At 52.1% G+C, this 21,327-nt stretch overlaps 3 protein-coding genes across 7 annotated transcripts in view; 1 reads left to right on the top strand and 2 right to left on the bottom strand.

The window, feature by feature from the left end:
• Positions 1–6,296, top strand: part of RALGDS (ral guanine nucleotide dissociation stimulator) — a 56,612-nt gene extending 50,316 nt beyond the window's left edge. For 3 of the 5 annotated variants that reach the window (XM_033077309.1, XM_033077307.2, XM_033077305.1), the window contains exons 6-18: positions 220–341; positions 475–690; positions 808–911; positions 1,245–1,329; positions 1,968–2,045; positions 2,141–2,227; positions 2,504–2,536; positions 2,693–2,814; positions 2,973–3,068; positions 3,177–3,378; positions 3,590–3,949; positions 4,062–4,176; positions 4,361–6,296. In XM_033077309.1, coding sequence (XP_032933200.1) covers positions 220–341; positions 475–690; positions 808–911; positions 1,245–1,329; positions 1,968–2,045; positions 2,141–2,227; positions 2,504–2,536; positions 2,693–2,814; positions 2,973–3,068; positions 3,177–3,378; positions 3,590–3,949; positions 4,062–4,176; positions 4,361–4,536 — 1,796 coding nt within the window. In that variant the 3' untranslated portion in view covers positions 4,537–6,296. The remainder of the gene's footprint in view (positions 1–219; positions 342–474; positions 691–807; positions 912–1,244; positions 1,330–1,967; positions 2,046–2,140; positions 2,228–2,503; positions 2,537–2,692; positions 2,815–2,972; positions 3,069–3,176; positions 3,379–3,589; positions 3,950–4,061; positions 4,177–4,360) is intronic. The other 2 variants (XM_033077308.1, XM_033077306.1) reach the window with 2 other exon arrangements.
• On the bottom strand, positions 5,560–14,046 carry GTF3C5 (general transcription factor IIIC subunit 5). The gene is made up of 11 exons (XM_033077310.1): positions 13,871–14,046; positions 13,076–13,298; positions 12,650–12,848; positions 11,647–11,842; positions 11,195–11,299; positions 10,634–10,748; positions 9,910–9,990; positions 9,332–9,429; positions 8,613–8,695; positions 8,175–8,317; positions 5,560–7,566 (listed from the first exon to the last, which is right to left on the bottom strand). Exons 1-11 carry the CDS (start codon positions 14,018–14,020, stop codon positions 7,409–7,411), a joined length of 1,551 nt encoding a protein of 516 aa, XP_032933201.1. The 5' UTR covers positions 14,021–14,046; the 3' UTR covers positions 5,560–7,408.
• Positions 14,047–14,610: 564 nt separating this feature from the next.
• LOC117005741 (bile salt-activated lipase-like) lies at positions 14,611–19,339 on the bottom strand. The gene is made up of 11 exons (XM_033077762.1): positions 19,274–19,339; positions 18,855–19,005; positions 18,498–18,620; positions 18,003–18,200; positions 17,776–17,906; positions 17,264–17,371; positions 16,928–17,045; positions 15,886–16,072; positions 15,457–15,660; positions 15,146–15,343; positions 14,611–14,815 (listed from the first exon to the last, which is right to left on the bottom strand). Exons 1-11 carry the CDS (start codon positions 19,337–19,339, stop codon positions 14,611–14,613), a joined length of 1,689 nt encoding a protein of 562 aa, XP_032933653.1.
• Between the last annotated feature and the right edge of the window lie 1,988 nt (positions 19,340–21,327).

Below are 21,327 nucleotides of genomic sequence, written 5' to 3'. Positions count from 1 at the left end.
GCAGGAGTGGGATTTCTAAATGGATTAGCTAATCTGCCTTTAATCCTCTGTAGACACTTGCACTCAGGTTTAAAATGACTATCCTTTATCTGAGCCTTGTTTGGAGGTGCAAAGCAGATGGGAATTAAGAGCCTGGGAGGTGGGGTGTGGGTGTCTGCAGAGGGCTGGTGTGGGTTGGTGTGGCACTGCAGTGCTCAGCCTCACTCTTTTTTCCTGCAGCTGTGGACCACAGCAGCTGCACCTTCCAGCTGGTGGAAGAGAACGGGGTTGGGGATGGGAAGCCAGATTTCCTCTCCTTCTCCCCAGAGATGGTGGCAGAACAGTTCACACTGATGGATGCTGTGAGTAGTCACCCACCACTGGGGTCAGTGGTGCTCTGGGCACAGGCCTGGCTCTTCCCATCTCTTTTTCCTTCTGGCCTGTTCTCTCCCCAGAGAACACAAAGAAAGCCTTGTTCATCCCTTTATCTTCCAGGAGCTGTTCAAGAAAGTGGTGCCTTACCACTGCCTGGGCTGCATCTGGTCCCAGAGGGACAAGAAGGGCAAAGAGCACCTGGCCCCCACCATCCGTGCCACGGTCTCCCAGTTCAACAGTGTGGCCAACTGTGTCATTGCCACTTGTCTCGGGGACAGGTCCCTGAAGCCACAGCAGAGGGCCAAGGTGGTGGAGCGGTGGATCGAAGTGGCTCGGGTAGGACAGCTCACCTCCCACCTCCACACAAGGGATGAGCTTTTGCCATGCTGGAATGTCAGCAGCTCCTGCAGCTTTTTTTAACCCAAATCTTGCTATCTCCTTGTCTGCCCTCAGGAGTGCCGCATCCTGAAGAATTTCTCCTCCCTCCGAGCCATCCTCTCGGCCCTGCAGTGCAATGCTGTGCACAGGCTGAAGAAGACCTGGGATGAGGTTCTGAGGTAAGGAGCTTCTGCAGGGCTGGTTCCAAGGGGAAGAATTTGCTGTGGCACTTGAATGTGTGAATGGGATCACCTCAGCTCCAGCATTGCCTCCTGGAGTGTGTCCAAAACCCAGGGATCAGTGTAGGGTGTCAGGGAGCTGAGGAGGGTGAGGAAATAAAAGTATCATCACCTCACCCTTCTGTGTCAAACACCTTGGAATAGCTCCCAAACAGCAAGGCCCAGCTGGAGCTGAGCATAACTGGGCTCATCTGGGTGAGCAGAAGAGAGCCCAAAGAGGAAACCCCACCGTGGCAGCATTGCTGACTTTCCCCCTTGTTTCCCCCTGCGCAGGGAGAGCTTCCGCACATTCCACGAGCTCTCCGAGATCTTCTCAGATGAGAACAACCACTCACTGAGCCGGGAGCTCCTCATCAAGGTAGGGGGAAGGGGGACCTGCACTGCCCTGTTCCTGGCAGGCAGCTCAGGTTTCCATGGTGTTCCAGCCTCAGGGATAAAGCCCTGGCAGAGCTGCTGGAGTCCAAGGCGTGGGTGCAGGCAGGGTGTGCTGAGTCAGGGACACAGGCAGGGGTTTCAGACCAAGGCTGGGATTTCTGTTTGTGTGCCCAAAATTTATTACCTGGAGCTGGCAAAAGAATTCAGGGAATAGATAAGCACTGGGATGGGATCCAGAACACCAGGTGACAGCTTCTCCCCAGAGGCAGCTGCATGTTAACAGTCCAGTGCAAAGTTCTCTTTATTCCAGGTGGGGTGCTGGAGGTGGTGAAAGGCTGCAGCAAAAATTCCTTTATTCCATGTGGAGCTTCTCCACAGATCCCAGCCTAGCTCTGGTTTTGGGACTGAGAGAAAACAAAATGCAGAAGGGAATAAAACATCCATTAGGGAGGCAGCAGTTCCTATTCACTAAGGCTCTCCTCTCTGTGAGCCACGAAAAAACTGATTTCCTTCTCCTTCCTACAGTGAAAGTTAGATAAGTGAAAATGGGTGTGAATTTTAGCTAATAGGTATTAGTGCCATTTCTCACCTGTGTTGATCCCACTTCTCCCCATCATCCAGGAGGGCACATCCAAATTTGCCACCTTGGAGATCAACCCAAAGAGGGCTCAGAAGCGGCAGCAGCAGCAGCGAGAGATGGTGAGTCTGCCAGGGCTGTCCCTGTGTCCATCCCCAGCAGCTGCCCAGGCTGGTCCCAGCTCTGCTGACCCCACCTGTCCCTTCTGTCCCCACAGGGTGTGATGCAGGGCACCATTCCCTACCTTGGCACCTTCCTCACGGACCTGGTGATGCTGGACACAGCCATGAAGGATTTCCTGGATGTATGTACCTCCTCCCTGTCCTCCCCTTCCTCCCAGAGCCTGGGCTGGTAAAAGGAAGCCTGGCCCCTGTGTGTCCTGTATCCCACACTGCACATCCTGTATCCCACACCACATTCCATATCTAACACTGCCCACCCACCTCTGTCCCAAGGAAATGGGCTACTTTAACTCAGCAGGGTTACTCACACTGCAGTGGCAGTAAGACAGGGATAGACAGGGGTGGGAATAAAATTCTTCTGCCTGCTCTATACTGACCTTCATCTCTTTCTTCTCCAGGGTGGGCTGATCAACTTTGAGAAGAGAAGGAAGGTGAGAGCTTTGCCCTGGCAGCTGCCCAGCAGGGCTGACGTGGTGCAATCACAGACTGTGCTGGTCACTCTGGGCTTGCTCCCTCTCCTTTTTTCACTTTGGGTTCTTCAGTTTTGTGGGAGGGGGTTCTGTTCTCATGGCTTCCATTTGCTGCAGGAGTTTGAAGTCATCGCTCAGATCAAGCTGCTCCAGTCAGCCTGCAACAACTACAGCTTCACACAGGAGGACCAGTTTGTGGAGTGGTTCCACAGCCTGGAGCGGCTCAGCGAGGCCGAGAGGTGACTGAGAGGGGTCTGGGGCTGTGCTGGTGCCTTGGGAGGTCCCACCCCTCCTTTCCTCTGACAGCAGCAGCTGTCCTGTGCTCCCCTCTCTGCTCTGGCTCCCTCACACTTGGTGGCAGCACAGGGAGCTCAAACCTTTCTCTCTCCCCTCCCAGCTATGGGCTGTCGTGTGAGATTGAGCCACTGTCAGAGTCAGCCAGCAACACGTTGAAGGCCAAGAAAAACACTGGCATCATCAAGAGATGGAGCGAGTGAGTCCCCAGTGGGAGGTGGGACCAGGCAGGCATGGCCACCATCCTGCCAGCCAAATGCACCCTCACCCTGCTCCCTTCTCACCTGCCCCACCTCTCTCCTGGCAGCCGGCAGCCACCGAGCTCCGAGCCCTGTGCCAGCGGCAGCTCCCACTCGAAATCCTTCGACCAGCTCAAGTGTGGGCAGTACCTGTGCAGTGGGGACGCCACCGACTCCGTGAGTGTCACCTCCGCCGGCTCCAGCAGCTCTGACGTGGAGGAGATCAACATCAGCTTCATCCCCGAGTCCCCTGACTGCCAGGAGAAGAAGGTACGTGGCATCTTGCAGGGTCCAGGGGTGCCAGGGCCATGTGGCCATCGTTGGGGACTGTCCCACCTCTGCTCTGGCGCTGGGGCTGGGGGGAGCAGGCTGGGGGGCCCGGGGGCTGCTCGGGAGGCCCCTGCCCTTGGCTGCTTTGGCAGCATGGCCAGGCTCTCGTGCCTCTGGTGGCTGTAGTTGTGTCGGTCCCCCGTTGTCACAGGTCAGTGAGATCCCTCTGGCCTCCCTCCCCCAGCGCTGGTACGCCCCGTCTGTGGCCGATGGAGAAGCTAAACCCACTGTGTCCTCCGCATCCCCTCTCCTCCCTGCCCTCCAGTTCTGGGAATCCACCTCCCTCTCTTCCCTGGACACGTCAGGCATCGGCTCAGGCTCCAGCAGTGCCTCCTCCTCCTCCGTCTCCTCCACGCCGGTGACGGCCTCCCGCACACACAAGCGCTCGGTCTCCGGCATCTCCAGCTACTCCTCACTCTCGCTGCCCCTCTACAACCAGCAGGTCGACGACTGTTGCATCATCCGAGTCAGCCTGGCTGTGGACAATGGCAACATGTACAAGAGCATCCTGGTTAGTGCCATCCCCCGGGAAGCACCAGGGAGGGGTGGCTCGTCCTGGCACATTTAGGGAGGAGTGGGGGGTTTCAGCAGAGTTCTGAGCTCACAGCGCTCTGTGCTCACAGGTGACGAGCCAGGACAAGACCCCCGTGGTTATTCGCAAGGCCATGGCCAAACACAACCTGGATGGGGACCGGCCTGAAGACTATGAGCTTGTCCAGATCATCTCAGAGGAGAGAGGTGTGTGTTTGTGTGAGAGGTGTGTGTGTGTTGGGGTGTGGGGGCTTTCCTGGGGCCATGCAGCCTGGTGGGATGAGAGGTGACAGCAAGAGGGGTCCCAGCACCTGGGACAAACCTCAACCCCACTCTGGTCCCCTTTCAAGGAAAGGGCACCTGTCTGACCCTCATCCTTGTTCACTTCCAGAGCTGAAGATCCCCGACAACGCCAACGTCTTCTACGCCATGAACTCCGCCGCCAACTACGACTTTGTGCTCAAGAAGCGCGGCTTCTCCAAGGGGGTGAAGATCAAGCACGGCTCCAGCTCCACCCTGCCCAGGATGAAGCAGAAAGGCCTGAAGATCGCCAAGGGCATCTTCTAGCCTCAGCCCCACTGCCACCCATCACCGACGGGGCCTTGGGGGCAGCTGCTCCGGGCTTGGCTGCGGCGGGTCCTTGTGCCGCCCTGCACGGCAGAGGAGTGACCCTCACCCACGGGCACGGCCGTGCACCTCCCTTCCACACCCAGAGCTGAGAGCTGGGCATCTGGTGTCAGCCTCTCTCTGCACAAGCCCCCGTTCCAATCAGGTCTTTTTTTTTCTACACAGGAAGGCAGCAGTGGGGGGGATTTGTCTATGTTTTGTTTTGTTTCGTTTTTTTAACCTTCCTCGGTGCGACACTCGTCCAGCCCGGCCAGCCCAGAGCTGGAGCCCGCCTCTGCCGTAGGTGCCTTGTGTCTGAGCGAGCCAGGGAGCGGTGACTCGCAGAGGGGCTGTGTGACAGAGCAGAGTAGGAGCCACCACCACCCTGCAAGGGGCTGCCAAGCCTCCTTCCCAGCTTTCCCGGCGTTACCTCCACGTCTGTCCTCCCTGGGATCACTGACGTTGCCGCCAGCGCACAGCTCTGCCTGTCCTTCCCTTGGGAGAAGCCACGGATGCCCTGGGCTGGGAGGATGCAGCCTTGCACCAGTGCTGAGCCCTGTGGAGGAGGCTGTGGCCATGGAGTGGGTGCCTCGTGCTCTCTGCCCAGCTGGAAGCCTCGTGGTCTCGCTCCTCTCCCGCTCCAGCGCATCCTCCAGCTGGACTGGGCAGGCCCACGTTCAAACTTGCACCAAAGATCAAATGCCAGTGTCTCTTCTGCTGAGAAGAGCTGCCCCCAGCGCTGCCAGCCTGAGGAGGAGGAAGAGGAGAGCAAAGTTCTGTCTGAAACTGTGTAAATAGAGACTTTGGGTCTGCATGGGCACGCAAGGGGCTGGAGAGCTCAGGGTGCTCCAGGTGCCCCAGCTGCCACTGCCTGACCCACAGAAAGTGCCACTCACCTTGGGCTTTAACCGGACTTTTTCAAACACTGACCATGGGAGAAGCAGCAATGAGACTTTTTTTGTATAAAACAACAAAGTTTACTGATTTTTTTTTTTTTCAGTATTTATTGGTTGTAAATAGAAGAGGCAAACTTGTACATTTTACTAATCCAGCCTCCCCCTGCCCTGCAGCCCAGTCCCTGTCCTGTGCCCCCCCGGTATTTAAGGCTGCTGTTGGGGGGATGCTGGCAGCAGCAGTGCTCTGCTGTGCTCATGGGGTGCAGATCCTGCCAGCCCTCCCCCCAAATTCTCTACCACTAATTGCTCAAGCAGGGGCAGCAATGCTTGTTTTAATCATTGTAGGAACACTAACCAAAGGGGGACCTTTTGTTGCTCCTGCCTCCATCTGTTTTTTAAGCGCTTTGTTCCAGCAGATCTTTTCCGTGTCCCATCCTCAGAGTTCCCAGGTGCTTGTGGTGCCTTCCCTGGCTCCAGGACAGGGATCACACTCCAGGGGCTGGTGGCAGGGGTTGGTGGGGAAGAGGCTGCTTGGGTGTGTGTGGCTGGCACAGAGCTCTTCCAGCCCCGCTGCCCACGATGCACATGATGGGAGCTCTGGCTCCCTGACGCAGGGGCAGCCTCCTGCCTCCCCTCTGCCCCAAAATCCCTTTCCCTGGGCACCAGCAGCCCTGGGTGTTCCCTCTGCTCCGTGCCTGCCCACCCTGGGACTGACTGGCTGTACCGTATGTATTTTGTACCACTTCAATGAAGGAGCACACTGCCCGGTGTGACTTGTACACAGCAATGTAATTAGTCTTTGCAATAAAATACTGATGCTCAAACGTCTCTGCCCCAAGGCAGGGCTTGTCCTGTCCTCCTTCCCCAAAATGCCAGCACCTTCCTGGAGAAAGGGGGATGGACCTGGCTGTGGGGGGATTTCATACTTTGTGTTCACTCTGGTGGGATGGACTTTGTTTTGAAAAATAGGCTTTTTGGATGAGGGACCAGGTTCAATTTTAAAATGAGTCTCATCCATTTGAACCTGTGAATTGAAACTCTTGCATTTTCCACTTATAATGTGTTGGGTTTACTACTTTTGTTACAATTAGCAGCTTTAAAAGGAAATGTAACAGCCCATAGGGCCTCTTCAGTGGTGAAGAGGAGGACTTACTCATTTACAAAAAGAAAGCTTGGCTTTCAGGTGTGCTCAGAACACACTGGGGAATGTGTAAGATTCAGAAAACAGCAATAGCTCTTTAACTTTTGGGACTTTCTTTTGGTGGGAACAATGCAGCTGGCAGTGGCCAACCTCTGTGCACCTGAAGCTCTGCCAGCTGCCCTCAGTCCTTGTTAACTGCTAGCTGGGGAAGTCAAAACAGACCTGAGAAGTGCATCAGGTACTGAGGACAACAAACACTACAGCCCAGGAAGGGAATCATTCACTGACAGAAAGTGTATTTTCCTGCTGGCTTTATTTCCAAGAGGACCAGCAAGGCCCAGTGCTGAAGGCATGGCACAGTATTCATTCCCTCTGGACAAGCAGAAGGGCAGAACCTGCCTTAGGGACTCCAGGAGCACTGGACTGCTTCTCTTCCCAGCCTCTCCTCAGGCACCTTTTCTATTTTCCACATGGCCACCAAACTGGAGAGAGTGCACTCCCACACCTGGAGAGATTTGGGAATGCAGCTTCTCCCATATTCTGGTGTTACCAGCTGGTTTGGATTCTGGGCTCACTCCTGGGAATTTGTTGAGCTTGCCTGGAGGGTTTCTCAGCCAGCAATTCTGAAAATGCAGGCAGTGGCTTCCCAACATCCAGAATGCTGCCCACCAGCAGTCAGTGCAGAGAGATCATCAGCACAAGCTCTGCTTTCCCAGATCCTGATGCTGATCCCTTGGCTCTCAAGGAGCAAGAGCAGAGACAGTTCTGCCCACAGCAGACACACTGCTCACTGAGTTCACACATAGTCCAGAATTTCTGTCTCCATTTCATTTTCACTGCCATCAGAAGGCTTGAAGTCTTCTTCCTCCTCCTCTTCATCATCCTCATCCTCTCCAGACTCATATGCCAGCTGTTCTTTGCCATCTTCACTGCTTGTTGTATTTGAGAAAAGAGCTTAAATTGGGAAGAAAGAAAGACACTGTGATGCCTCTCTCAGTGCAACCTGGGGGCATTTGCAGTTGAGTTCACAGAACATGTGAGAGGAAGGCAGCCAGCCTCAGGGGCACAGCTAATATTGCACATCTTAATAGAATCTGATCAAGCCCAGAGCAATCTGTCTCCATACTCCAGGAAGGAGAGCAGAGCAGCAGCTGAGCTGCAATGCTGTGCCTCCTCTCCTGCCTCATTCTGACCCAATTCACTGGGATATTATTGCTTTGTGATGCTTTGGCCCGGCATCACAAAGAAATAATTTCCTCACTTCTTGGTCAATCAATAATATCAGTAAAAAGTAAAATGCCACCACCAGATACATCAGTCAGAATTAAGATCTTGATTATCACTGTGCAAAACACATTTAAAAGCTGAGGGCTGATAATGGGAAGATGAAATAGAAAATCTTAACTCCCAGCCATCATAATGCCAACCCACATTCCCAGTGCAGACCAGCAGCCTCAGCTCCCACTCTGGAATGAGCTAAATCCCAAAGAGCACACAGAGGATGCAGGAGCACTTCTGCCTCAGTGCCAACTACAACATCCTCATGTCCAAAGCATCCTTACCAGGTCTGGTGGATCTGATGATCTGCTTTATCATCAGGGACATGCTGTCCCTCAGGTCATCACTTGTCTTGGCAAGGCACCACCCGTCCCGCTCCGTGCATTCCGACTCGGTGCCGTCATTCCGATGGATGATCTTCTGCAGGCTAAAGAGCAGCAAAAGGGGGAGGAAACATTCATCTTCTGCACTCAGAACTGAGTTTCAACTGAGACACATTGGTTTACTTCCATTTCACTTCACTGAGCTGGAATAGCACAGTTGGTTGTCCAGGTAATTGTCACATGGGAAAGGAAGGTCATGTGTGAAAAGACTGTTCTGTTTTTATTGAGCAACTGAACACCTTTGATGTTCCTGCTCAGGGGGAGAGGGGTGAATGGACAGGGTATAAACAACTGAAATCTGAAACCTGTCTCTAAGACTGAACTGTCAGAGTGCAGTACCTTTCCACATTTAAGTCACAGAGCTGGTAGAACATCTGTCGGTAAGGGGGTAAAGCTCCTTCTCGGAAAATGTAGACAGATTCCTAAGAGGAGGAAAGAAAAAAGATTCATGTGCATTTTATGGTGTAACACAACAACTCTGGCATAACAAAAGTACTTTCAGTGGGCTGATTCAAGGACAAGGTGTTTCCAACAGAAACCAGTTTTAAGGCATAGATCTGTACGTGGCAGAAGATAAAGCTGAATGAGGAGTGCCCCAAAATGTCCCTGCAGCCACAGTCACAGCAGAGAACAAACTTCACCTCTCCAACCTGCAGCTCTGTCTGCAGCCTATCACTGCCTAGCAGTGCATCATGGGCTTCATTCTAGCAAAAAAAGGAAGTCAGACTCGTTTATTTATTCCACTCTGCTGCATTTTGCAGCATGACCTGATAAAGACCTGGTGATTTTTTTGCACTTTGCTGCTCATGAAGTTCCAGTTTTATCAATTGAAGCAAAATGCTCCTCACATCTAAAAGTAGAGTGGAAAGCACCAATTCCACCTTGCAGCATGTAACAAAACACTCAGGTGATATTCCACAGTGCCATATCCAGCCAGGAGCTTCCCAGGCAAACCTAAGCCCATCAGCTCACAGATGATCCCCTGATGAGTGATAAACCAGGAAACATCCCTATTTCACTGAGATATTTCAAGTTTTGGGATAAAAAGTCATGCTTACCTTCAGCTTATACCTGCTGGAGGGGGACTTTTTTGCCCCAGATGTGCCAGCTGAACCCAGCCCCTGTTTCAGGTCGTGGACACTGACTGTGTGACTCCCTGAAAGGAAAGGAGTCCTAATTAGGGACATCTCTCATATTGAACTGTCACTTCTCTCTGTTGATTCAACAAAACCAGACCAACCAGCAACAGAGCATGTGCTTTGTTCATTCTTCAGAGATGTTACTGGACAGTTCCAGAAAAGGTGCTGACTTGGGCAGCTTTTTCCAGAGCCCATTTGTTCATAATTTAAACCTTTTCTACTCTCCTTTGACTTAAAAAAGAGAACTCCCCCATTTTCTGTACCTCAGTGAATTCTGAATTCCCAGTGTGCCTGCTAACAGATACTGTGCTCAGCCAGACTCCCACAACACTTCCAGCAGGAGATTGTCCTCTGGCTTAACAGCAGCAATCTTCTAACCACAAAACAAGCTCCAGTTCTGGCTCAGCTAGAACACAGGAAGATCCTTCACCACCTGTGACTAGGATGGGGCAAACAGAGAAGCAGAAGAGCCAGGCAGCCCTCCTGGCCCAGCATACCTTGTTTCTTGACAGTGATGGGCAGGCTGTAGTTGTACGTGCTGCGTTTTGCTTTCACAGGCATGTCAGTAGCGGCATAACCTAGAGGTGAAAACCAAAATCCAGTCATGAACTGAGGGCAGGCACTCTGCAGAATATCCCCAGCTCAGGAACACAAGGCTGGACTGGTGTGGGAAGGGCAGGTTGGTCTTTGGGATATGCTGGCTTTAGCAGGGTGGGGAGAAGAGATCAGCAAAAACTCTTTAATTTGGAAATGTGATCTGATGACAGTGAGTGGGTGCCAGCTCTGTCATGGACTTAGAGATAACATCAGAAACTCCTTTTCTTCAACTTGTCCTTTGCAAAATCAGAGCACATCCAAGGTCTGAGACCCAGCATCCTGCAGGAAATGCTGAGGTCCTTGAGGAAAAGCACCAGAATTCCTGCTTGGTGCCTCCCCTAAGTGAGGAGGAGGATGCTCTGCTACACCCACTTGGGCTTGGAACACGTGGAGGAGGAAAGTCAGAGTTTAGAATGTGCCAAATGAGGCAAGACCTATTGCATACTATGAAAGAAAGTATTACAGAGTTTAAAAAAGAACTACAGTAAGCAAGGAGCTCAAAAGGTGACATGTTCATCAGAGCAGAAATATGGCAAAAGAGTTTGAAAAACACATAAAAAGAAACATACTACCAGGATTAACCAGAAAGCAGAGAGGGCAGCTCTGTGGGTTGGGCCCTTTTACCATATTTCATTCCACAGCGAATTCGGAAGTCCAGCACTTGGTAAATCTTTGCTTCAGGCTGTTTTCTGGGGTCATACCCAAACCTAACCCACAAGCTTCTCCAGGGACCTGTTAACTGCACAAACACACCAGGGAAGATGGTTACAAAAAAGCACCACAGTGTTGCACTTTCCTTTAGTACAGAGGTCCTTGGAAAGTTCTAATATTTTCCCTCATTGCCCAAAGATATTTATTTTACCAACTCTTTGCTCACTTGCCATGCCAATATTTATACACTGAAACTTGGCAATCAAAACATCAAAGCACAAATATTTGTGTGCTTTTCCAAACCAAGCTGTGCAAGGTCACAGCCAGGGTGAACAGTCACTTGGAGTGTCTGCCTGACCTGCAGAGGTGATTCAAACCTGTGGAGCAGTCACTGAATCTTCCTTGGCTTCAACTTCAACTAAAGCATTTCCTTCCCTCTGTCTCTTTACATTCAGTTAAGCTCAGGTACTTAATTTGAGGACCTCAGAAGTGTGTAAAGGACCAGGAAGAGCCAGGTGATGCTCCCTCACTCACCATGTAATAGGCCAAATATGGCAGCAGCACCTTCAGCTTGTCTGGGTGGACACTGATATTGGCTTTCACTGCATTGCGAGACCACACAGGACGTGCTTCAAAGAGCTGCAACGACACAGAGACAAGCACAGAACAGTGGGAAGGCCTTAGCAAAGGCAGAGCAGCTTTCAGAGTGGGTTCAGGTCTGTATCAGGGCCTCTGACCCTGATTCAACAGTATATAGTATAGTATATATAGTATGAGCTATAGGATGGTGATGTGAGAACTCGTGGCACAAAAAGGGGATTAATGTGAGCTGGCCACAGATTCAAAGTTTGACTTGGAGAACTGAAGTGAACACAGCAGTGTCAGTAATCTACTCACACTTGTATCAGTCACTTACAATCACCAAGAATCTCTGGGGAAAAAATGGACTTTTTTTCCCCAGCTTGCTGCAGGAGTAAGGCACACACCTTTCTCAGTTCTTCCTCCACCTTTTTATCCACAGGATTGGTGCACACTTTCTTCCAGTTCTGTACAGCAGCATCCAGTGGTTTAGTTGGGATTTCTTCATCATCAAAGTTGACAAAGATGGCATTGTGTGGGCGCCGGGCCCTGCTGAGGCCGATCAGGTTCTCACCAGACACCTGGGGATTGTTGTACCCCTCCCTAAGGAACAGGGAAACACAAAAGGGACTCAGCCAGGTGAGCAGTGGATTGGTTTAACTTTGGCCCAACCTCCCTTGATCACACACTGGTACCATAAAAGACTCTCATGGCACCTCTGAAGAAAGAAAATTTAAAATTAAATAAACCCCAAATCTTCCAAACTACGTCAACTTGTGCACTGACAGAGGAGCTCTGCACTGGGTGGCACAAAACCCTCCAGCACTCAGGACTGATGTGTATGAAATGTGTTGGAAAGGTGAAATGTGTTGGAAAGGTGAAATGTGTTGGAAAGTCTTCTCCCTCTGCATTTGCTCTCCTGGAGCACCTGCAGCTACTCAGTGGGTCAGGGGTAAAGCAAGAGGGAACTGCAGATACCAACTCAGTCTGGAAATTTCTTTAAAAAGTGCCAGTGAAGGCCAGCAATGAGAAAATGAAAGATGTTTCTTGTGGGAGATCTCCCAGACTGTTCTTCTGGCAAAGCCAATTGTGGCCAGGAGGACACAGAACACATGGCATCAATCCTTGGAAAGCCTGTCCTTGGCTCCAGCCCTCTGGGAGCAGGCAGGAGCTGTGTCCTGCATCCCATACTGTGTGAGGGGAGCTGGGAGAGGCATCATCTTCACCTCATCCCCAGCTCCCCTCACCTGGCAAATCCTCAAGTGGAATTTTGCTGAGGCTGCCACTGCCAGGCAGCTTCTGACTGTTTTTTGTCTCTGTTGTGCCAAATCAAGATGGACAAAACAGCACAAGGCAGCAAAATAAGAGAGTGAAATACATGAAAGATGTATAATGAGAAAAGGCACTGACCTGTGCTGTATATCTGGGCGATAAAAATAGTCCACAGGAGTGTCCAGACGTGAGAAAATGGGTGGTGGGATGTAAAGAGGCAATTCCCTATTGAAAAATTCTTCCTTCTCTGGTTTGAGCATCAGGACTTTGTCATACATGGAGGTTTGCTTGCCATCAGGGCCAGAGTGCATTGCCAGGTACTGGAAGTCAGACATTCCTGCAAGAAAGAAAAGTTAAAACACTCTGAAGTTTGTTGTGAATTCAACAATATTTCTCACACTCAACTTTCAGGAGCAGGAGTCTGACAAGTTTATGAAAAGGTTTATCCAGCAAGGAGGCTCTAACAACAGGACACTTGATTTTCCTTCCAGTGGGGGAAAACACTTCCCTTTCCCATCAAACACACTCATCCCTAAGCCACATGCACACAATCCCAAAGGTTACCTTGAAATTTGTAAACAGTGGTGACAATCCCAAGAATCTCCATCTCAAACTGGACTTCTGGCTGGATTTGTTCCTCGGTGTCCAACTGCTGCTTCTTCTTGCTCCTCCTCCTGACCCTGAGCAGCATGGTGGAGGTGGGGAAGCGGTTGGCACACACGGGGTGGCAGTAGGGGTCCTTGGGGCGGAAATACAGCTCCAGCCTTTTGGCAGGGTCAGCGTAGATCTGTCAGCAAAAGGGGGCACAGCCCCTGTGAGCATCCCACCCACACAGCCCAGTGCCAGCCCCCAGCCCCACAGGCACTGCCTGTTCCCCTCACACAGCCCCAGGGGATCGTTCCTGCCCCACCAGCACCTGCAGCACATCACAGGTGGGTGCAGCCACTCCATCCTGGGTATCAGGAAGAAATAAATTTAAAATATAGTATCCTGGATATGAGGAAGAAATTCTTCCCTGTAAGAGTGGGGAGGTTGCCTAGAGAAGCTGTGGCTGCCCCATCCCTGGAAACATCCAAATGTTTGGAGCAACCTGGTCTAGTGGAAGGTGTCCCTGCCCATGGCAAGAGGGCGGAATTGAATGACCTGTATGGTCCCCTTCAACCCAAACCATTCTATTATTCCATGATTTTACCGGACACCACCTGAATCTCTGCTCAGGGACAGCAGGGAAGCGGCATCACCCCCAAACCACACATGAACCTTTCGTGAGGACGTGCTGGGCTGCAACGGGTCCCACGTGTGGGCTCGCTGCCCCTCACCCTCTGCCCAGCGAGCCTCCATCCACCCCACACCACTCACCCGCGACACCCCCTGCTCTCCTCCCAGCGTCCGCAGCATGGCCCCGACATCGCGGACGAGCCCCGGGTACTCCACGCACACCAAGCGCGGGGAGCGGGGCAGCTCCAGCACGGCCGAGCCCCGCGGGCCCCGCTGCCGCGCCGCCGCCATCGCTGCCGCCCCGCCCGGCCCGGCCCGGCCCCGCGAGCCGCGGCACCAAGGTTCCGCCGCACCAAGGTTCCGGGCTCGGCCTGAGGGGAGAGCTCGGCCTGAGCTCGGCCTGTGCTGCTCGGAGCTGCTCCTCAGCCCAGCTTGCGACCATAAACAGATGCAGAATCACCTCCCCCGTGTGTTATTGTGTCCCTATGCTGCTTGGACAATGAAGGAAAACAACGCTGAGCTGAGCAAATGCTCACGTGCACCTGTGCATTTCTCTGATCGTGCGAGGAATCTGATGTAAATACTCATTAAAACAAGCTTTTGCTTCCTAAGAAGTTCAGCCTTCATCTCAGCAATGATAAATGCCACAAAAGGTGGCAGATGAAGGATGAAAAGGTGAGGGTGAGAATATAATTTGCCTCAAGGGCAGCTTGGCCAGGCCTGACTGTCGCAGCCAAGGGAACACGCACTGCCCACAGATATTCCATCCTGCCTGACCTTGACATTAGCAACAAAACTCTGTCACAGCAAACACATAGAGAAACAGAGCCACTCAATTGCAAGTTTTTAATGATCTCTAAAAGGTGGTTTTTTTCTTAGCTTCAGAACAGCAACTCCGCCTGGGAGATGTTGGCAACCTGTGGCAGCTGCAGATAGACTGAGTTCCAGAAGGTCACAAAACGGGATCTCAGGTCCTGTTTCACAGACTTCTTGCCTATGTCGTGGTTGATATCCAGGTAGTACTTGCCCTCATTGGTGTAGGCTGGCCAGGAAACGGGCACGTCTGAATTCCCTTTGTTGGGATCACTGGGGAAAAAGGAGAAACAGAAGCTCAGTATTGAATTTTTGGCAGGAACACTGTCTGCTCAAGCAAGGCTTTAAGTGAGAGGAAAGAGAGAATGTGACAGTGGGAAAAGCAAGGAGTAAGTTGATGCCCTGCAGTCTCCTCCCTCCACACCCCCACTGGCATCATCCCAGCTTCACATAGGGACTTCCATGTTAACATCGGGATTCAGGAAAGAGAAATACAGACATGGAACACTCTGATTTTGGGAAAGATCCTGAAAATGTACTGGACAAAACCAGCAAGTCTGAAGGGTTGCATCAAGCTCCAAATGTGGAATGGAAATCACTCACCCAGTCCTGGCAAAATTGGTCCAGTAAGCAATCATGGCCTTTGAGACAGTCCTGTGCTTGGGCCAGTAGCCCAGGGGGGTGGCAAAGGGCTTCCCAAACACGTACTGCAGGTCATCAGCATGGTCTGCCCCGACCCAGCTGGGGTAGACGGGCATGCGGGACGGCTCAGAGAACACGTAGCTGTAGGTCTTGCCACTCCTGGGAAAGAAAAGAGCCTGGCTGAGCAGCTGAGAGGGGACAGCAGAGCCCTCTTAACCCACTCCTCAGCCCCCAGGTTGGCTTTGGGCTCCTGCCAGGGCTCAGCTGCTCACTTGGCATTCTGCAGGTGCATGTCCAGTGTCTTCTGTGTGGGGATCAGGAAGATGTAGTCAGTCATCAGCTGCACAACCGTCTTCTTCACATCCTCCTGCGAGGGTTTGTCACCCCAGCTCTGTGTGTAGATGTTGTAGGTGGCGTTGGCTCCAGCCTCGCCCCTGTCCACGGTGAGGCCTTTGACCAATTTGTACACCTCATCCCTGGAATGACAAGTGATATTAATTAATTCCTGACCAGCAGCTTCAGGGAGCTCAGGGCTCTTGCCTGCTCCTTTCTCTTGAAGGCTCTGGACTCAGCAGCAAAAGCCTGGGCAGCCAGGCTCACAGTGACAACCTGTTTCAAAGGCCATGCCTTGTCCACTCAAGTGTAACTCTTTTTAAGAGCAGATGTCTCCTGTTGAGGTTCTAAGAGCACGTGTCACTCACGCAGTGACTTTCACCAGCGGGCGGTTGATGGCCGGTAAATCCACACCGGCAAAGAAGTGCCCGTCCATGTCATTGACCCCGGCCACGTAGTCGATGTCGGCAGCGTTGGCAAAGAGGTTCTCTGGCACATCTGGGAGGAAATCCCCATCGACCACAGGAGAGAGGGCGAGGGTGTGCACCAGGGGCACTGCAGGAGACAAGAGTGGAGTCTGTGAGGTGGAGGGGAAACACCACCTAACACCAGATGTGTGGTCTGGCATTTCCCATGACTCAAAGAGCTCGAGAAAGAGCAGGCTGAGGTGAATGACAGCTTGAGCAGTGACTTCAGTATGGGCAGGAGGTCACCCAGATGTACAGTAAACCTTATGGCTATGGCTGAAGGAGAAGAGAAAGAGATCTGCCAGGCAAACACCACCTGATAACATCCACAAATCCTCTCCTCCTGCAAATCCCTTCCCAAAAAGCCCAGCCAAAGATAGGAAAGAACTAAACTTCGCATCCCACCTGCCCATGCTGTCTGATTGTCAGGACAGCCGGCCCCTGAGTGTGCAGTTGCACAGCAGTGTTTTGGCCACTCTCTATTTTGATCAGGGATAAATGCTGTGCTTTGTGACCAGGAGAATCTTCTTCAGAAAGGATTCCCCACAGGCACAAAAGCAGCAGCGTTCCTACACTCCACCCAGCGACTGACATAGAAATAGCAGGGATGTGATCTTTTCTGTTTGTTTGTTCACAGGCTGTTTTCTGGGATGGCTCTTGCTGCTTTTACAGTACGAGAAGCCCAAAGAGTTGCTCTGAGGCCAAGGCAGGGGCGATGCATAATCCCTCTGCCACTGCTGCCACTGCTGCCACTGCTGCCACTGCTGCCACTGCACGCCTGAGCAATGGGCATCTGCCTACAGAAAGGTGAATGCACGAGCTCTCATTAATGTCCCTTTTCTGAAGGGCACAAGTACTGCTTCAACACTCCTGGAAATTGCTACAGAGTCCTGCCAAGAGCCCAGGGTGGCAGATGGACCACATCATGGGCTGGGAGACTTACTGGGCAGGTTGGTGAGCTGCAGGTGATAGGCCAGGGTCAAGGTTTTGGGGTCAGAGCTGCGCAGGCAGTTGGCCAAGACAGTGGTGTTGTCTGTAGAGCAGCCCACCTTTTCTCCAAGCTGCAAGAGAACAAAGAGAAAAACATCCAGGCATGAGCTCCCAAAGCCAGGGCTTATTCTTGTAGAGGCAGAGCTGTGGGGTGGTTTCAACGTCAAAGCAGCGACTTTTCACAGCTCTGTTGGGCACAGCTCCTGCCCAATCCCTTCCTAGCCATGCCCTCCTCTAGGGAATTGCTCTTTGGGTTTTTATAGTTTTCCAGGCACAATTTGCACATTACCTTTTTGGCCCAAAGGAGTGGGTCCCTCTGGATGGCCCAGCTGCAAAGCGCAACACCGCTCTGGCTGATGGCTCTCTTGAACAGGCCCTTGTTCTTTGGGGACAGCGTCTGGGGGCAAAAACGGAAACAAGAGGGCTTTGGGTACAAACTCCCGGAGAGATCATGGCCTGCCAAACCCGGTGGATGGCCTTGTGGGTTGTGCACCTGTCCCAGGGAAACTGCCAGGTGTTGTGGTGTTCAACAGCAACAGGAGTTGGAGTTAAAAGTGAGATGTTGATCAGAGGAGGGGACATGGAAAGTAAAGGCTGTTTCTTCACAGGACGCGTGGCTGCAATGATGGGGCTGATGAAGCTGGAGAAGGAGGAGCAGCTACAAAGCACCGAGGCTGAGCATGGCTGTCCTGGCCAGGGTGAATGAGGCAGCAGGTGGGGAGGAAAGCAGGTGAGTGCCAAGGGTCCCTCTCTCTGACTGACAAAGAAGGGCTCTGATCAGAACCAGCAAGGACAATTCACCTGCAGGGAGACACTGGTGGCACCGGCCGACTCCCCAAAGATGGTGATGTTGTCGGGGTCACCTCCAAAGGCCTTGATGTTCCTCTTCACCCAGGCAATGGCCATGTGCTGGTCCTTGAGCCCGTAGTTCCCTGGGGACAGAGATCACCCCCCCGTGAGCAGGGTCACGCAAAGCTGTCAAACTGGGCACCCTGGACAGGGATCCCGGCAGGGATCAGCCCTGCTACCTGGCAGGTTTTCGTCCCCGGTGCTCAGGAAGCCCAGCGGCCCCAGGCGGTAGTTGACGGTCACCACGATGACGTTGCCCCGCACGGCGATCTCCTCCCCATCGTACAGGTAGTTGTCCATGAAATTGGCTCCCTGGCTGCCTCCGACCAGGAAAGCGCCGCCGTAAATATAAACCATCACCGGCAGGTTGGTAGAGACTGGGAGGAGAGGAACAGGAGCAGAGTGAGCCCCCACCGAGCTGGAAGGTGCTGCCCCTGCTGCATCCCCTCCCTGAGCACTGCTCCACCTGCCCTGGGCAGGATGGACTTGATGCTCTGCAAGAAAATCCTTGCTCTGCTAAGAGGCTGACCCTCCCAACAGGCTGAAGGTGAGGGACCTTGTCTGACACAGTTCCCACCTATTTCCCCTGAAAATCACTGCTCAGCACCTGCCTACTATGGAATGCACACAAGGCAGGTGGGAATGTCCTGCCCAGGTCCCTGCCCAGCACATACTCTGTCTCCTCCCCTGAGGGATCCAGATGTTCAGGTAGAGACAGTCCTCACTTCCACGTACATCAGTCTGTGTCAGCTTCATCTGCAGGCAGCGTGGTTTGAAGTCTTTAGTTTCCAGTGTTCCTAAGAGGAGAAAGGGAAGACAGAACGTCCTAGTTAAGGGCATCAGCTCTATTCTCTGGTTGCAAGGTGTCTGCTCACCCATCCTTTCCTCTCTGAGCCCAGTGCAGGGGCAGCAAAGCCTCCCCAGCCACTGTGACCAGTCTGAGTAATATGTTGTACTATGTATATGAGATTAAAGAGATAGAAGTGAAAAAATAAAACCCCAAACCAAAGGCATTCAGAAGTTGATCTTACCATCCCAGCCAGGATGAGGTTCAGGGTCTTGCAGTCTCTTTGGAGGGGCAGCAAAGGGAATCCCTCTGAAGATGTCAACGTAGCTCCCAAAGAGTCCCAGTTTCTTATTCTCACCTTTCACAAATCCTCCCTCGGTGTACACCACACCCAGCTACAGGTGGTACCATGGAGAAGAGAAAATCCATTACTCTCTCTTTCATTACTCTGATTTCCCACATTGCCTCATACCCACATCCCACCCTCCCCATCCATGCCCTTGTGGAAAGCCCTCAGGTGCCACTGGAGCCGTGCCTGTGCAGGTGTCCTGCAGGTGCCCTTTGGAGCAGACAGGCAGCAGCAATTGTCCCACAGTCCCAAAGACAAGTGGCAGAAGGAAAAAACCTCCAGCCTTAGGCTGCAAACCCAGCCTCTGTACTTACGGTGGCAGCCCAGGCTGCCCCGAGGCAGGAGCACAGGGCCAAGGCCAGGATGTGCCAGTGAGCCATGGTGAGGGCAGTGCTGAGCAGACAGCCCCAGCTGCAGAGCTGTGCTTATATAGCCAGGAGTGCAGGTATGGGCCAATGCCATGGGCCAGCCTTGGCTCAGAGCTGAGGCAGGGCAGCCTCCACACCCTTGTCCTTCAGTAGCCTGAGGCCAGTCCATGGCTGAGGCAGAAGGGCATGGCTGTGTGAGAGCCCTGCAGGTGCTGCTTGTGTGGGCTGGAGGCCAAACCAAAGGAAAATGCTCAGTCCAAGAAAATTCCAGAGAAATTAAACCCAATGGAGTCTTGAGAAGCCTCATCCAAGCACAGGGGGCTGAAACAATATTAATCTATGCACTAGAATTTATTATCAGTAACCTATGAGAAGCCTTGCACCCAAAACACTCTGGGCAATGTAAAAGATTGAAAATGGCAGCAAGCCTTAAAGCTGATTCCATCCATCAGTACTCAGACTGTTCATTGAGTTCACATATAATCCTGAATTTCTGTCTCCATTAAATTGCCACATCTATCAGAAGGTTTGAAGTTTCCTTCCTCCTCCTATGTCTGTGGCTCATGGCAGCTGCTTTTTGTCATCTTCACTGCTTGTTGTGTTTGTCAGAGAGAGAAGGGAATGGACAAACAATACAATGGATACAAGCAATAGCAATGAAATTTCTCTCTAACAGAAAACTCATCTGTCAGTGTGCAATGCTTCCCACATTTAATCACAGAGCTGGTAGATCATCTGTTGATAAGAGAAGCTAAGAAGAAAGGATTCATGTGCATTTTATGGTGAAATAAGAATCTTCATAGGAACATGCAAGAATGGTGTTTGTGTTTCAGATTTCTAAAAAGGGACTCAGCAAGGTAAGCAATGGATTGGTTTAACTTTGACTCAACCTTCCTTGATCACATGCTGATACTGTAAAAGACTCTCATGGCACCTCTGAAGAAGGAAAACTTAAAATGAAATAAACCACAAACCTTCAAAACTACATCCATTTGTGTACTGACAGAGGAGCTCAGAAAACCCTCCAGCACTCAGGACTAATGTGTTGAAAAGGTGAAATATGTTGAAAAGGTGAAATATGTTGAAAAGGTGAAATATGTTGGAAAGGTGAAATGTGTTGGAAAGGTGAAATGTGTTGGAAAAGTGAAATGTGTTGGAAAGTCTTCTCCCTCTGCATTTGCTCTCCTGGAGCACCTGCAGCTACTCAGTGGGTCAGGGGCAAAGCAAGAGGGAACTGCAGGTACCAACTCAGTCTGGAAATTTCTTTTTCTTTAGAAAGTGCCAGTGAAGGCCAGCAATGAGAAAATGAAAGATGTTTCTTGTGGGAGATCTCCCAGACTGTTCTTCTGGCAAAGCCAGTTGTGGCCAGGAGGACAGAGAACACATGGTATCAATCCTTGGAAAGCCTGTCCTTGGCTCCATCCCCTTGGAAGCCAGCAGGAGCATTGTTCTGCTGCAGGGGCTCTCTGACCCTGGCTCTCCTCAGGGTGTGCTCCCCATCCTCCAGCCTCTCTGCATGGAGAACCTTGACACACACACCAGTGTCCCATCCCCTGTGACACCCTGTGCTCTCCTCCCACCTCCCACAGCACAGCCCCAATGTCCCACACCAGCCCTGGCTTCTCCACATCAGCCAGCCTGTGGGGCACCTCCAGCAAGGCTCAGCACCCCCTGCTCTCCCCACAGGGTACCAGGGCCTGGACAGGCCAGGTCTAGTGTATGGTGTGTGGATGGGAACATGTGATGCACAAGGTTGGAAAGTTGTGCTTCTTGTCCTGCCCTGCTCAGAACTGAGCTCCTCAGCCCAATCCAGCCCAACCTCTGCCCTAAACCCAGTGGGGAATCACCACCCCCATGGATTTTTTCTGCCTTATCAGTTCCTGAGCAATGTCAGTGCATGATAAACAACAGGTCAGCACTGGTTTGCATTCATCTGTTGCTGCTGTAGAACTCTAGGATCTGCTTGGCAGTAGCAGGTGGTAACACAGGGAAATCCAGAG

This window comes from Catharus ustulatus, chromosome 21 (assembly GCF_009819885.2).
Source record: "Catharus ustulatus isolate bCatUst1 chromosome 21, bCatUst1.pri.v2, whole genome shotgun sequence".
NCBI classification, from domain to species: Eukaryota; Metazoa; Chordata; class Aves; order Passeriformes; family Turdidae; genus Catharus; species Catharus ustulatus.
The sequence above is the reverse complement of the archived record's forward strand: the minus strand, read 5'-3'. Positions and strand labels throughout refer to the sequence as shown.